Source organism: Erigeron canadensis, chromosome 1 (assembly GCF_010389155.1).
Source record: "Erigeron canadensis isolate Cc75 chromosome 1, C_canadensis_v1, whole genome shotgun sequence".
Lineage (NCBI taxonomy): Eukaryota > Viridiplantae > Streptophyta > Magnoliopsida > Asterales > Asteraceae > Erigeron > Erigeron canadensis.
In genome coordinates this window covers 48,713,889-48,729,627 of record NC_057761.1, presented here as the reverse complement: position 1 = coordinate 48,729,627, position 15,739 = coordinate 48,713,889, and the positions used below count along the sequence as shown (strand labels likewise).

The window sequence follows — 15,739 nt, the reverse complement described above, 5'->3', positions numbered from 1 at the left end:
CATAGTAATATAGTATATGATACATTGATACCTTGGCACCTTGCAGACTTTTTGTAGACAAAACAAATACGGCACCTAAAACTAAAACGTCGTTCACATATAGTATCCCTTCAATTAAATTGATTCCTAATTTTCTACCGATAATACGTTAAAACATCGTAACATCATCATGATAACTAAGATCATAACGTTGGGACGGAACCAATTGATTGCTTTAGGTGTATATTTTTATATAATATCCTACATGGACATGAATCATAGTGATATTTGGGTTCCATCGAGATGATGTATAGGAGGGGGACACCTCTACATTGGAATTATGTAAAGCTTTACTTGAATTGACAAGTGAAATTATGAGACTCAAAAACACTTGAGAGAGAGGGTGAGGTGAGCAAGTTATGGTATGAAACTATGAACACCTTTTTCATTTTGACGCATTGGCTGTAGTGGCGGATTTTAAAATTTTTAGCGGTGGGGGCAAAAAAAAATTTTTTTTGTCATCGTTATGTTCCTAGTATTATATTATGGTCATGCAATACACTTAATCGGGTCGGGTCAAACAAAAATAACACTAACAATCTAAGTTTTCCATTCAAATTACTAATACATAGTTTTTAACCAACAAAAAACTACAAAGACTTATGAATATACCCAGAGAAAAGGCGTTGGATTGTGAATTGTTGGTTAAAACATAGAGTTATGGATGGACTAAGTGAATTGTGGGTTATAAAAACTGAAAAAGTAAATTTTATTTTTCTCTGGAGCCTAAAACTCAAAAAGGGAGGAAGACCTTGTTACGTAGATTGTGAATTGTAGGCTAAAACATAAAAAATGAAATGAACTAAGTTAATTGTGGGTTATAAAAACCAAAAAGGTAAATTTTATTGGACTACTAAATTTATTAAACGTATCAAAGGTTTTTTAAAAAATAATCCTTGGGGGCCGACTTAATAGATATAAATTATTTTGGACGAAATACGGGTATATTAATACTACTAAACGAAAAAACGGTGGTGGTCCGGCCCCCTCATGACCCCTAAAGACAGCTCTTTCCCCGTTGTTCTAGCTCTTTTTAATTAACATAGAATAGATCGACCCAGTTCCCGTTCTTTTCCGGTTCACTCAGGTCGACTGATCCATTTTCAATTTTTAAAAGTTCTGTTAGGTTCTATCGAACCCTTGGGACCTTCTAACCGCCTCTGATTGGCCAAAAATTTGATTTTCGTAGGTGTATGATAGAAAAGCATCACCCAAATGGATGATAAAAAAAACTTGATTGTCTGAACGTTATATTGCTTAATTTCAACTTAGGCTTAAAAACATTTGCAAAAAATGTAAAAAGAGTTACTATATTGGTAAACATGGATGTATTGGAAGGACATTGGGTTTTTTAATATTCTCTAGTGGCTCAATGTCTATTAACTAATCAATCGTTCCAAGCTCTTAAAAGTTTAAGGCCTCAATTTTCAAATATTAGACTTAGCATTTATATTTTGGGCTAAGAGATATTATACAATTTCTATTACAATAACACTCTTATTGGTTTTTGCAACAACTTATATACCTTGTTTTATTAGTAGTTACGAACCTAAGTAGAATTACCTTTTAAAAATTAATGGTGAATTTTTTATTTATTTAAATGGTGGGTTTTAAATTGGTCGTTTACTATATTTAGAATGTTGGAAATAATTTTTATTTGGTTTTGAATGACACTAAGTATAACGCCCTAAACTCTTTTGACATAATATAATAAAATATTGAACAAGTTAGAAAAAGTTTTGGTACTTAGAAAAATAACGCAACTTTTCGTCGAAAAGCAAAGTGTTCCAATTCAAGAAATAACAAATAAAATATTCATATAATGGTATAATAAGACTAATTTATGAGTTTCAGGACTCGAGAAGTTCAAACGAAGGCTTGGTAAAAAGTGAGGTCGAGGACAAAGTATGGAGGATGGTATGGCGGATGATCCGCCTTCACCTGCAGATGATGCACTGCATCTGCAGTCGCCTGTAGTTCCACCATATTTGACAACAATTCTTGACAACATACTTAAGAACAAAGAGACATCTAAATAAATGATAAACATAGTATCCAACTTTCAACAATGACCATTTCTCAAATATACAAGTATTTACAAAACGGGTCATCATACCCGTATTTCACCAAACCAAAGTTCAACACTTTGACACTAAACTTGCAATAGTAAATGTTGAGTTAAAACTTAAGAAGATAGACAACAAGACCATGCCATATAATTCATCATTTCATTTACAAAATTTAGTCTTGGGGTACTTGGGAGCCCATGGGGTCTCGGGATCATCTAACCATTCAAAATGTGAGGAATCTCTTACGCAAAAACACTTATACTTGGTCGCTTCTTTACCGCGACTACAAACTTTCCTTATAAAAAGGTAAACATTAAAACAATAAGCAAAACGTTTAGTGAATGCATATACATATGATCATAATCAAGTTACCAAAACATTAGTGCATCAAGCATCATTCACAGCCTATCTTTTGATAGCCATTTCATTCATATAAATCATAAACACAAAACTTTCACAAATCATTTTCAACATGGCCATGGATTATGCTAGTAGGACTTTAACCACCCATTAGTCTTTATCATTCAATTTGGCTAGTAGGAATTTACCCACCTACTAACTTTTATCATCAAACATCAATTTTGCTAGTAGGAATTTACCCACCTACTAGTTTTCATTCATTAAATCAACAACTTGACTAGTAGGAATTTACCCACCTACTAGTCTCCATATTCAACAAATATATGGGTCATGGAAATTTTCCCACCTATGACCTCTAATAACAAGAACATGATCATATGTATATACACTCACCTTAATTTTGGCTATCAGGCTCTACTCGATTATTAGGCACAGTTAGGTGGTTTTCACTATCACCTATTCATGTACAATACATATCTATGAGTTCCATTATCTCAATTCTTCCTTCATTACCAAACTAAATTCACCATGAACTCATTCCTTATGGTGTTAGGCTTCACAAAACATTTCAACACAATTTCATAATGGTTTTCATAACATAATTCTAGCCACACACCAAAAAACATAAGGTTTATCACTATGGGGTTTTATCATAAAAACTCATTTGCATTAACCCCTAATTTCCCCATTTTAATTCCATTAGGGTTCTTTTCCAAAAATAACAAAAACCCCAATTTTAATCATCAAGAACCCTAATTTCTTAATTTAACAATTAGGAAGAATTTCTTACTTCAAAGGAACAATAATATAATTGAAATCCAATCTCCTTATTTTCTTCCTTGCCAATTTCGAACTCCCCTCCAAAGGATAATCAAACCCTTAATTGAATTGAATTTTAGTTCTTTAGTTTGAATTAGAGAATTTGGAGAGTGAATTCCATATATTAATTTTGTGAATTAAAAAGGGTTATGGAAGAATTAGTGGAAGAGAAAATTTGAGAGGGAGTTAGATGGTGAAAACATGAATCATCAACACAAAGTGGCTGAACATCCCACTCTCTTGCCACGTTTTATTTATTTTAAGTGGGTATTATAACTGCTAGCCACTAAAATTTCAACTAAATTAACCTCTGGTCTCAAAACAAAATACTAGGAAATTATTTTAAGGGTTAAAATACATAAAATATTGATTTAATTATCTTTTATATTTTTGGGGTGTTACACTAAGATTAAGAGGAGTGGTGATGGGGGAGAGAGGAGCGACTTGCGTCCTTTAAGGTATAAAAAGTTGCTTTTAAAGAGTGAGACGATTTACGTCATGTGTCATGTATGGTAGGAAAGTGATGTGTGTATATAGAAGGAGGAAGAGAAAAATAAAAAAATAAAGAAAATCAGATTATATGGTTTTTCGCGTTGGAGAAAAAAAAAGGCGACCTTGTGAGTTCGCTTGAGAGCGGGTTTGCCCAACGGGGGCGGTGTTCAGGACAAAAGAGGGGTGAATCTTTCGACAACTCAATCGGTTTGGTTTTTTTTTCCTATCACTCCGCTCACCCTAAGTTAATGAAACATACATCGACATTATAAACATAATTGTAAGTGTGTAACATAAACATTTGTTTCCAAAAACACACACCCATACGTATCAACACAATACATGAGGAAACTTTTTGTTATTCTTTCTAACCTCAATGACAAAATGCACCAATCAACATGCCCCACACAATCCCCTTTAATCTATACATACAATATTATAATACAATGTAATACTATAATAATTTAGTATATATATTTATAAGATTTAGACTAGACTTTTATATTCCCACAAACACACAAACATAGCAAGACAAAAGTTCTGAAAAAATTCTGTTATTTTTTTTCTATCCTGAAATGACAAAATGCACCAATCAACATACCCCACACAACCCCCTCTAATCTAGTTGTATAGATTTATATAAACATATACTATACATATACGTATACATACATCACATATACATATATACACATGTAACTTTTAGATCTAACGAGCAATAGTACCCATGCAATGCGATAGTAAGATGGTGGATGTGATAGATCATAAGAGGTGATAAGTTATAGAGTGTGATAGCCATAAAAATAAGTAGTTAAGATTTAAGGGTATTACAGATATATTAAATAGATATGTTTAACTTAATAAATAATAAAAAAAATAATTTAAATAGTTCAAATCATCTTTTAAGATTTTAAAAAACAATTATAACAGTAGCCTCTACATCAACTTCGCATATAAAATTCCAATTTCTGTCTCATGCCGGGGACAACTTTAACAGCTTTTTCTACACACATTTGGAGTAACCCTTTTTCTTTAGTCAAACATTATTTTCCAATTAAATATATGCTTCAAACACTCAAGACATGTCATATTTGTAGTACTATTCCCAGCAGTAAAAAATAATGGGATTGATTATTGATACCAATTATTTCTATTATAGTCACCAATATAAAAAGGAAAAGAATAAAAATTCTGACTAAATTTCTTGGTTTTTGTAATTTCATTAGTTTTGTGATTATTATGTAGGTGTTTGGATTGAGAAATATAAGTGGGTCCTACTTATTTTATTACCATTATTCTATTATTTCAATACAAAGAGTTAAATTAACTATATCAGTAAAAAAAAAAAAAAAGGAATAAACATCAATTTTATTCGGCATTTGTTACCAAACTAGTCCAATGACGACCGTTTAGAGTTTTTGTTTGTTTCAAAATCATAAATACTTTTATGTATTATTACAACTTAGTTTTTCCATATTTATGAAAATCTTTTTCACAACTACATATCAATTAAAAGGTAAATATCATAATAATAAATAACAGAACATGTAAAAAATAACAAAACATAAACAAAACAAATTTAAAATAGTAAATTCTTTTGTAGTAGAAGAAGTGGTCATAATCAAACTATAATTAACAACAAACTAAATTAAAAGAAATGATAATAACAATAACATAACAAATATCAAATAATAAACAAACACGAACAAAATACCAAAAATAAAAGTAAAGTGATGTAAATAAAAACGTATGTTTCTTTTGTTTAAAAAGTTTACTTAACTTGATTTGTTTATTAAAGATATGAAGATAAATAATAATATGAAACGAAAAGGTTTATTTCAATCACTTATCTTATGATAAATAGATAACAAATAGAAATGTTTTCATATTCTTTGAATAACAATTAAAACTCTTGATTTGAATAACAATTGTAAATTTAAACATTAATATGCAAAACTAATCTTATATAAAAAGTAATAAAATTTTATACCTTTTTGATTGAGAGATGGAATTAATTTTGAATGAAGTTCATATTGATTTTGATTTAGTTTAAATAACCCTATATTGTAAATCGTATATTGTTTAGTGATTGTAAACCTATTGTGTTTAGAATAAGAATGTTGTATATCGTCATCTGTTATTGTGTTTCGGATAGGTATCTATAGTTCATATTGTGCTTATATAAAATATTAAATTTATTAATATTTATAATTTATAAAATTTTAATCTAATATATTACTGTATTAAACTGGACGACATTATCAAATTGTATGTACGAAATCTATAGGTATCAATATAATAATTTACTAGTACTAATAACCGTACGATGTACGTGTTAAGTCCATTTTTACTGGAGTTGCTCCAGACTTGAAGACTGGAGCTTCACTGAAGATTTGTCCAGAAATAATAGAAGACCAGTGAACCATTTACTTGTACATGAATCTGGATTCCACCAGATTGATTCACTGGACTTCACTCCAGTTAAGATCGTCCCACTGAAGAACATTCTCACTGAATTCGAAGACTGAAGTCTGAAGAAAGAAGACTGACAAATGGCGGGGCCCACTGACAATCTTACCAGATCTCCTGACTGGAGTCCTTGTCAGTGTTCTAGACCTTACAAGTCTGAACACTGATTACGAGGAATTGACTTGTTTACCTTTACACGCTTTTATCCAGTCTAGTGCATACTTGACCTTGTTATTCTACACTTGTGGGTTAAACCATCGAGTGAGTGACTTCACAGTACGGTAGCTATATAAATTGTATCATAAAAAAATCCGAATTTGCTTCATACTTGATTCGTAAGTATGAAATAAATTATAGTAAAACTAAACAATGATCAAAGGTAAGTTATAATAAACAATAATAATAAATATAATATATGTTTAGTTAAAGTTTTTTGGGTTTATCTTAAATTTTTACAATCACCATCAAAATCGGAATATGTAAGAATAGTGGATGATGACATATATTTTTGTGATTTTGGATCGTAAACTCAAAAATTTGAAAGTCTGTTAATAACTTATTATAAGTATGGTCTATTTATTAAATTACCTTTTTTTTTCAAAATATAATAAAATAATAATAATAAGATAAATATTAAAATAAAATATACTATTTAAAAAAGGACATGTGTCGTATAAAGGATATGCCACATGTCGTGTTAAGATAACTACAATCCAGTTTTAGTATATTGGTAGATTATGTTTACTTATAAGCTAATATTTATTTCTAGTCATGTTGTCGTCAGGGGTTTTTTCCAAATTTATTTAGGTTTTCCTCCCGAAGGTATTAGGTATATGATCGCATCACAGTCACTGATCGCAAAAGGTGGCGTTGCAGTTAGTGATCCTAATTGCATTTAAAAAAAACATAAAGTTTTATGTTAAGAAAAAGATTAAAAAGCTTTATACGTTCTGACAAGTTATAAAAAAATTTATATTCATAAAAAGTTAGTTAATTATATTAATTAAATTCTATTATAAATATGAAAAGTTAAGAGAAAAGAAAATTACGTGGGTTTATCTGATAACATGGTTTTGATCATTTGAAAGCTAAATTTTTTGTGAAAACTAGAAAACTGTCAAAACACATTGTGTTCTGAATTTAACACATTGTGTTTTTAATATGTTTTTCGAAAACACATTGTGTTAAATTCATATCACAGTGTGTTTGAACAATTTTCTGATTTACAACGCTATCAAAAACACACTGTGATTTAAAACTTAACACAACGTATTTTAGATTACACAATAAAAACACGTTGTGTTTTATAAAAACACAATTAAAACACATTGTGTTAAATTCAGATCACAGTGTGTTTTGGCAGCTTTCACAAAAAAATTGATGAGATTGAGGGGCACAAAGTCAAAGATTTGAAGCAGAGATCACGTTGCAAATGGGCAGTAGATGGAGATGAAAACTCTCGTTTCTTCCACGGTTTAATTAATAACAGGAAACGGAGTAATGCTATCCAAGGGCTGCTTGTCAATGATGAGTGGATAACTAAACCGAAATTGGTCAAGAAACATGTATTTGAATTTTTCAGGGAAAGATTCAAGGAAGATTGGAAAGTGAGACCCACCATTGACTGTCAATTGGACAGCAGGCTAACGGAACAGGAAGCACAAGATCTGGTGGGCCCGTTTTTGAACGATGAAATAAGAGAAGCTATCTTCTCTTGCGGGGATGATCGTGCCCCTGGACCTGACGGATTCACTTTTAAGTTTATTAAAAAGTTTTGGAGATTCTTTGAAGGTGACTTCGTGAATATTTTTCAGTCTTTCCATGATAAAGGGATAATAAATAGGGGGTGTGGGTCGTCATTTATAACCCTAATCCCCAAGGTTATGGACCCAGGCCATTTGAATGATTACCGGCCCATTACACTTATTAGTGTCATAAGTAAGGCAATTTCAAAAGCCCTCGCGATCAGGCTCAAGAAAGTCTTGGGCTCTATTATTTGTAGCAATCAATCCGCTTTTCTGGAAGGCAGATTGATCTTGGATGGCCCGCTCATGCTCAATGAGATCATTGCGTGGACTAAGAAAAGTAACAGGAAGACTTTCATCCTCAAGGTGGATTTCAATAAAGCTTACGACTATGTGAATTGGAATTTTCTAATTTCTATTATGCGCCAAATGGGTTTTCCTACCAAGTGGTGCGATTGGATTATGGGGATTTTAGCATCTGCCAGGTCCGCTGTTCTTGTGAACGGGTCACCGACTTTTGAATTCCAATGTACAAAAGGAATGCGCCAAGGTGACCCGATTTCACCCTTTTTGTTTCTGATTGTTATGGAAGCATTATCCAGTATGATAAGGAAAACTTGTAGCAATGGTACCTTTAAAGGGCTTCAAATGCCAAACCACGGGCCTTTAATCTCGCATTTGCTTTATGCAGACGACTGCACATTTGTGGGGGAATGGTCAGATGACAATTTCAAACATGTGGCCCGGATTCTTAGAACTTTTCATATCTGTTCCGGTCTTAAGATCAATATGGGGAAGTCGGTTTTGTATGGGGTGGGGGTCGAAGGAGATGAAGTGAAGAGAGCAGCAGCGGTAGTTTCTTGTAATGCTGGTACTATTCCTTTTGTTCACCTCGGTATTCGAATTGGATGCAACATGAACAAAATTGCAAATTGGGATTTCCTCATCGAGATTTTCAAGAATAGATTGTCTAGGTGGAAAGCCTCGTGCTTATCACTGGGTGGACGTGTGACTCTTATCAAAGCAGTGATGGAAAGTCTTCCGACTTATCATTTCTCTCTTTTCAAGGCTCCGCTGAAAGTGATAGAGGGTTTGGAAGCTCTGATACGACGATTCTTATGGGGTGGATCATCGGATGCAAGTAAGATCCATTGGGTTGCTTGGGATGTAGTGGCCTCCCCGATCAAAGTTGGTGGATTGGGTCTTTGTAAACTAGAGGAGGCTAACGTTGCGTTATTGGCAAAGTGGCTGTGGAGGTATAGGAATGAACCGGATGGTCTTTGGAGGAGGGTCATTGATGCTATCCACAATACGAGAAGCTGCTAGACCCCTCTCCCGTTCAAAAGGAAGGTAAATGGAGTTTGGATGTCGATTGTAAAATCTATTGCAAAAGCGAAAGTTTCAGGAGTCGAACTGAATAATATGCTAAAAGGTGTATATGGTGATGGTTCTCGTATACGTTTTTGGTTAGATGTATGGGCTGGTAACGTTCCATTTAAAGAGGAATTCCCTAGAATCTTTAGATTGGAAAAGAATAAGAAGTGTTTTGTGAATGAAAAGACAACAAATAGGGGTCTCGAGGTACTTGGAGAAATTGATACACGCCGATTAAGTAACGATGATCGAGTGGAGTATCTCACTCTTAAAGACAAGGTGGAGATCATCTGTTCAATCGGTTATAGAGACAAATGGGAATGGATCGGTAGGAGGGATAAGATTTTTTCTGTTAAGGCTGTCAAGGAGTTCCTGAACAAAGATAAGGATTTCAGTAATCGGGTCGTGTTTACATGGGTTAAATGGGTCCCTAAGAAATGCAATCTTTTTATGTGGAGAGCCGCATTGAAACGGCTCCCCACCATTTCAGCATTGAAGAAAAGAAACATTCATTTTGGTTCTGATTTGTGTGGGTTATGTGATCAGGAAGACGAGACATGTGAGCATTTGTTCTGTTCGTGCAATGTCTCCATGGAGATCTGGCACCGGGTGGGTATATGGTGTAAGTTGCCCCCGGTGTTCTTTTTTTCACTCAAAGATATCTACGAGTTTCAGGAGCAACCCAGGCAAAGGAAAGGTACGGAGATGGTGACAAAAGGTATTTTAATCGTCTTTTGTTGGTGTATTTGGAAAGCCAGAAATAATAAAAGGTTTGCAAACGGGACCATTTGCGTGGAGAAAATTTTTCAAGATATACGTTCATATAGTTATTTATGATATTGTAATAGATCAAAACATAGTTCTTTAACATGGGATAGTTGGTGTAAATTTCAGTTTGTATAAGTTGGTTGTATAGTAGTGCCGACTACTTTTAGTGGTTTTGGCCGCTGTAAATAAAAGTTAACTTTAAAAAAAAAATAGATAAGTTGAAGAGTATAATTAATTAAATTAAAATTAAAGTAATAATTAATCGTGAGACATACACGAAACACAAGGTAAAATTGTGATCACCTTTCAGTTTTAAAATTTCAAGATTTAATTAAAAAAAATAAGTAATAGTAATTGGTAGCTTTAATACAATCCAAAAATAATATGACATTCATATATATATATATATATATATATATATATCAGCTTTCACTTTTCTGAAACCTCCTTCACAAACATAAATAAGCTTAAAAAAACATAGACACATTTGCTTTCTTGGTTCTTCAACTTTAATTTGGTGTATCTATGTTTTTTTCTTGCTTTCCCAATGCAATTATTCTAAGGAACACATTTTGTTTTGCTTTCTTACAAAATCTGCTTTGAAAGAAAAAAAAAAAGAGAAGGAATTCCTGCTGGGCTTAATTAAAAAGCTCATTTTTGGAGTTATTTCATTATTAATTATGGGAACCATACAAAGGGATTCAATTATCAAGAATGTGCTTAAGAATCTTTGCTGCTCTTATGGATGGTCTTATGGTGTTTTTTGGAGTTCTGACCAGCAACATTCTTTGTATGTCATCACTTTCCTACTCACATTAAAATTTTCTCTTTATTCTTTTAGAAAGACAAAAGGTTACATATTCGATATATGTTATTTATGATTATTTGATATTGTTGTTTTTTAGTTTGTAACATATATATATATATATATTTGTAGTTTTGTAATGTTGGGTTGCTTATGGGTACAAGTTCTTGGAGTTTTGTTAGCACAGTATTTTTTTCTAGTTAATTTTGTAGTTTTGTAATATTTTGTATTTATGTTCACTGAAAATGGTATCAAGGAAAAGACAAAGATTATTGTCTGCATTGGCACATAATGTGGGCATAATTAGTAAATCTCATGCACTTAATGCATGAACAATACCACAACATATAGTTCTTTTTGGTATCTTTTTATTAAAAACTTAGATAACTTGCATAATGATTTTTTAAAGTATGAGCTGATACTGAAATAATGTTTGCTTACCAGATTCTTGACAATGCAAGATGCTTATTATGAAGAGAAATACCGAGGTTTAATCGATAGTTTGCATCCACAAGTACATATGCTTGGAGAAGGGTATGCTCAGTTACAAGATATTTTTGTTTAAAAACATGAGTCTGAATGCTAGTAATGATTAATAATTTTTTTGAAAATTTCAAGGATAATTGGACAAGCTGCTTTTACCAAGATCCATCAATGGATTTCCTTGGACAATCCTAATAGCAAACAGAATTCCACAAATTCGACTCACGATATGTTTCTGGTATTGATAAACCTTCCATTTCAATGAAACTGGTTACATGTTTATGGTTATTGACTTGATGTAATTTAGTTAAAAATGCTGTGTTTATTTTGCAGAATGAATTTGATTATGATTGCCAAATTTCTTCTGGTATAAAGGTAAATTTATATGTAAAATTTTGGTTTTAGTCCTATGAAAGGCATGTTTCGGCTGGTATCGTTTGGAAGGACCTAGAGTGGGTACCTAGTGCAGATACTAATGATTTGGTCCATTTTGCAGACAATTGCAGCCATCCCTTTGAAACCACAAGGAGTGGTACAATTTGGGTCCACTAGCAAGGTTAGTTCAGTGACTATTCAAACAAGTATGTTTCATTTTCATTAATTAGCTAGTGCCTCAAATTGATATGATCATAACAAAATAATGTGCTTCATTAGTGTACTTGATGTTCCTTGACACATTTAAATCTAATGTATTGATTTTGATCTTTCAGATTATGGAAACGGCCCAGTTTGTAAACCAAACAAAAACTATGTTTCAAGAAACTGTCAATGGTCGTTATGACTCAATAGGAGTCACTTGTTCTTCGCCTAGTCTAATACAGTCATTTTTTTCGAGCTCCAATTCTCAACCCATGTTACTTGATCATAATCAGCCCCATACTTGGTCAGAGTCAAATAATCCTTTTTCTCAATGTATTACCGATGTTAGAAGTTCTACTTTTGCTCCGATTAATGAATCTTTACTATCTGAATCGAGAGGTCTAGAATCATGGAACTCATTTACTCCTTCATCCGACGGTCAGGTGTTTCATGACTTGTGCCCTGATTTTGGAATCCCAGATGATTTCGATATTTCCCAATGGACTCCAACCTCACCTGACCTATATCAAGACCTTATTCCCATAAGTTCTGATTCAAAGGAAGCAATATTGATGCCGGTTATCAATGAAAGTCAAATTAACTTGAATCCTCCCAAGTCAAACAATGATGTTGGTAATGAATCTACAGTCCTTGGTCCGAGTAATGGGTTGTTTTCAAACCTTGGGATTGATGAGCTTTTGGAGGGTATTTCTAGTACTTCACATGCTATTCCTTCAGAAGCTAAAAGAAGGAAAACTGAGAACTCAATATGGGCAATGAGTTCTTTGCAGACCATTTTGCATAAATCAGAGCCAGGTTTGTGGATAGGTAATGGTCATGGTATGAACCATCTGAGCAAGGATTCACCAACTAAGAAGAAAGTGGAACCGCCCAATGCTACCAAGAAAAAAGCTAAACAGGGGACTCGACCACGGCCTAAAGACCGCCAACAGATTTTGGACCGCATGGCTGAGCTGCGGGAATTGATCCCCAATGGTGACAAGGTATGTATAGTTCAGCAGAAGTGTAACAAAGCTATCTTTTTTTTTTGGGAACGGCTATAACAAAGCTATCTAATAACCCTTTAATCAATACTTTGAAAGACCTTTACAAGAGGCGTCATCTCTATTATTTTTTTTTTACAAGAATTACTTTATTGGTCATTCTATGTGCAAACTTCTTAGATATACAAAACTAGTCAAACACTCATAAAAGTGATTATTTGATCGTTACAAGCCTGACAAGAAAATGGAGATCCAAACACTATATCATATAGTCCATCTTGTTACATCTGAATAGCTTATCAAATTTCTTCCAAAGTGCACATCAAAACACCCATTGGTATGGACAAGTAAGATGTGTTGTGCCGATTAATGCTGTTAATTGTCACAGATGAGCATCGACTGTTTGTTGGATCGAACCATCAAGCACATGCTTTTCTTGCAGAGTGTCACAAAATATGCAGACAGAATTAAACATGCTGATGAATTAAAGGTGAATAAAACCTTATTTTCTATTTAAATTACTGTTGCTCTACAACTTATTCATGAGTCAAGACTGTCATTTTAAAATGATTTCAGGGAAACAAAGACAAGGATCCAAGCTCCAATGGTGCAACATGGGCTTACGAACTTGGGAACCAAACGATGGTTTGTCCGTTGATAGTTGAGGACCTTAGTACTCCTGGACAAATGCTTATAGAGGTATATATGAGTGATATACTGATATGTATAGTCATGAAGTCAGAGGTGCCAATTTCAACATATTTACTTATGAATGGGTCAATTCTTTATTTATATCCCTAGCATATCAAACCGGTCAAAAAGTTGCCCAAAATGTATTTTTTTTAGCATAAGATACCGTAAGTCATTTTATTACTAGAATTTTAATGAATTTACAACTTCTGTAATTATATTTGACATGTATACTAAAAATTTGCAAGTTTTAGATAATAATTGCCTCAGCCCATACAATAGTACCTGCTTTGACCCGTTACTTAACACGCCCGACTTACGTATTTTGTCATCTCTCGTCAACATGTTATGCTTAATATGCATGAATCTTTACCTACTATATGTGAATTTCGTTCAGATTCTCTGTGAAGATCATGGTTTCTTTCTTGAAATGGTTGACGTAATTCGAGGCTTTGGTGTCACTATCTTGAAAGGAGTATTGGAAGCACGTGATAAGATATGGGGACGCTTTATAGTCGAAGCTGAGGTAAATATCTTCTCAAACCTATGGGATATATAGATTTGAGATAAAAAAAAAAGGAGAAAAGTATGATTGTCCTTTTTTTATTCTCACAAAATATATGATATTTTTACAGGCAAAGAGACGTGTAACCAGGCATCAAATATTTTCGGCTCTTGTTCAGCTGTTACAAGTGACATGCGTTGATGTTACTCAGGCTCATAGTAAGGTTATGGAAGAAAGAAATCAATTGCTTGACAATTACCATCAATCTCTAGTGCAACTTCCTGTAAACTTGGCAGAGACAAACTATTGCGTTAATGTATGAACATTATAATAAACGTCATTAAGTTGGGTTTTGAGCTGCAGTAAAGATTAGAGAACTGATTATGCAGATTTTTCATTTTAGTTTGGGTTTGAAGTCTTAGTTTCCTTTATTTGGTTTCTCGCCACAAGCTTCCATAGTAGTTCCATGGCGTGTTTATATTTTGAAACCAACAGATAGATAGAGTAGATGTAGTTTGTACTTTTTTAGGTTGACAGCAACCATTTCGGTTATATATATATAATATATATATATATATATATATATATATCTAGGGTTACTATTCTATTGAATGCTTTTCTCCATCAGTAATTATCTTGAATTGCCTGCTTGTATGCTCAGTGGATTTCTTAAAACATCAATTAACACGATTTCAGTGGATTACAACTTATGTCCTGAACTACTTATAAACTTCTAGGTGTAGTCCTGTTTTTTTAAGGACTACTTTCGTGCGCTACTTACAAACTATGTCCTGAACTTATCTAAATGCAATCATCGTCTTTTGTATTCAACATTTATTCATCTATTCTATGGAGATTCATAAACGTCATGAATTATATCAAAGTTCATCTACTACACTTCTACCTAACCAATTAACCATCACTACTATAGGTAGGTAGAAACTATGGTATGAAACTATGAATGACAAAAAAAACATCGGATGAGTGAAACGACACAAACTAATGAATGATGTAAAACCCATATATGAGTCGCTCTTCTTCATTTTGAAGGAGACGAAGAGAAAGATGATCTGATCTTTGAGTTGAAAGAGATAAGGTAGAGGACCCATATACCGTACAATTTTATAAATAAAAGTGCAATAAAGAACTCTCAGCCAAAGTTTTCTCATAAAGTTGTAGTTTACTTTAAAATCCTTTATTTATTTAGGTAACATTTGAAGGTACTATCTGGTTGGATGGAAGGTAGTATCTGATTTCTATATTCCTTCTATAGTGGGAAATTGCACATTTAGAATGGGCAACCTACACCAAAATACAAGTATCTCTGTTATGTTTTTTGTATTTATTGAAGTTTAAGACTTACCTTTCGATGTACCAAACTTTAAAATCGCTATTGTAAGATTCTGCTAAAATTTCAAGTATCTGCAAGGTTTTTGCTGAGGTGCAGCCATATAAGCCGCCTTTTCTTTTGCCACATTGAAATGAATCAAGTCCTTGATAATATGTTTGTTGTCTTGTAATGGTAAACTGGTAAAGTG

At 33.0% G+C, this 15,739-nt stretch overlaps 1 protein-coding gene across 1 annotated transcript; it reads left to right on the top strand.

Moving 5' to 3' along the window:
* Window positions 1-11,652: 11,652 nt before the first annotated feature.
* LOC122593999 (transcription factor LHW-like) lies at window positions 11,653-14,589 on the top strand. Its single transcript, XM_043766474.1, has 8 exons — window positions 11,653-11,661; window positions 11,757-11,798; window positions 11,920-11,979; window positions 12,134-13,006; window positions 13,395-13,496; window positions 13,583-13,705; window positions 14,094-14,222; window positions 14,332-14,589. Exons 1-8 carry the CDS (start codon window positions 11,653-11,655, stop codon window positions 14,521-14,523), a joined length of 1,530 nt encoding a protein of 509 aa, XP_043622409.1. The 3' UTR covers window positions 14,524-14,589.
* The last annotated feature ends 1,150 nt before the right edge of the window (window positions 14,590-15,739 follow it).